We start from the raw sequence: 1,425 nt of genomic DNA, 5'->3' as shown, positions 1-1,425 counted from the left end.
TATATATATATATATATATATATATATATAATACGTCTTTCCTATTATATATATATATATATATTTTTTTTTTTTTCTAGATGACGAAGATTGTCCAGAATGTGACGATATTATGGAAGCACTAGAGAAAATTGACGGCGAAGCCGATCTTTTCGGAATCGACTTCGTTAAGATCTCCAGTTCGGAAGCTGCTGAAAAATATGGCATTCTCAATGTTCCATCCCTCGTGTACTTCCGAAAGAAAACGCCACTCATATATGATGGAGATCTTACACAAGAAGACAAAATCCTACAATGGCTCACTTCTCAAGATGTGTTTGAGATTAAGAATGAGATTGAGGAAGTTAACAGGAAGATGCTAGACAAATTGTTGGACGAGAATGAGTTTCTCGCAGTCTTCTTTTGTGAGCAAATATAAAATACAAATTGTGTGACAATATTATATTTGAAAATTATTTCGTTATACGTCTATCATTTCCAGATGAACATGACAGTCTTGAAAGTGAAGAGGCAAACGAAAAATTGGAAGAAATCGACGATGAAACCGATAATCTGGATATTACATTCGTCAAGATGGCAGATCCTAGATACGCTAGGAAATGGGGAGTTACTAAGCTTCCCGCGATTGTTTATTTCCGCAAACGATTCCCAAGTATCTACAGAGGTAAGAAGCTTTGCGGAAATATAGTATCTAATTCTTTATGATCCGATTCGTCTCGATCTACTCTATCATCAAAAATAGTTTATTATTATAGGATCGCTTTTCTTCGGTGCTCTTAAGTTTTATATTAATTGCTCTACAGGTGATTTGCACAAAGAACAGGACGTTCTCGAGTGGTTGCGCAAGAATAGATATCGACAGCCGGAACTGAACATCTATATGTACATGCTGATTGCCATTACCATTCTCTTCCTTATGTACACCGGTTTCTTATTGTCGTGTTTCCGCTCTGAGCCGACCGCGCCCGTTGTACATCCCAAGCAGGCGTGAACGCGCGAAAATATGCAAGTGACAAATAAATAAAGTAAAAGACAGGACTCGTGAACACTCGCGCCTGTGTGTGCCCGGTACTCTCAATATTCTCTCTGATTCCCGATGCACGATGCGTGGATAGGTTCGTCCGGAACGAACAAGCTAACAGCGCTTTATGTGACAAGTAACGATGACCGTTAAAGCGGAAATGGAAGCTAATGATTTACCTGCGAGCGTGTTTGGACCGCTGTCAAACGTTAAATAATATTGCGTGAAAGAGAGGGAGAGAATGTGTCTATTGAATTTCGTACTCTCTAAATTCTTTGGAGTGAAATCTTATTCTAAAGAGTGGAAAGAGTGGAAGAGTGGTAAGTCAAGCTTTTGTAAATCTTGAAAAAAAGTGACTCAATTTTCTATCTTTAAGAGTGAGATTTTACACTCTAGAGGGACAA

General features: G+C 38.2%; 1 protein-coding gene across 1 annotated transcript; it reads left to right on the top strand.

The window, feature by feature from the left end:
- Positions 1 to 80: 80 nt before the first annotated feature.
- LOC105625414 lies at positions 81 to 991 on the top strand (the record flags this gene model as incomplete). The annotated part of the gene is made up of 3 exons (XM_012206746.1): positions 81 to 404; positions 482 to 664; positions 804 to 991. Coding segments are annotated over 3 exons (695 nt in total), but the record flags the coding sequence as incomplete, so codon positions are not given.
- Positions 992 to 1,425: the final 434 nt, after the last annotated feature.

Source organism: Atta cephalotes, assembly GCF_000143395.1.
Source record: "Atta cephalotes unplaced genomic scaffold scaffold01453, whole genome shotgun sequence".
Classification (NCBI taxonomy): domain Eukaryota; kingdom Metazoa; phylum Arthropoda; class Insecta; order Hymenoptera; family Formicidae; genus Atta; species Atta cephalotes.
Note: the sequence above shows the minus strand (reverse complement) of the source record. Positions and strands in the feature narration are given on the sequence as shown.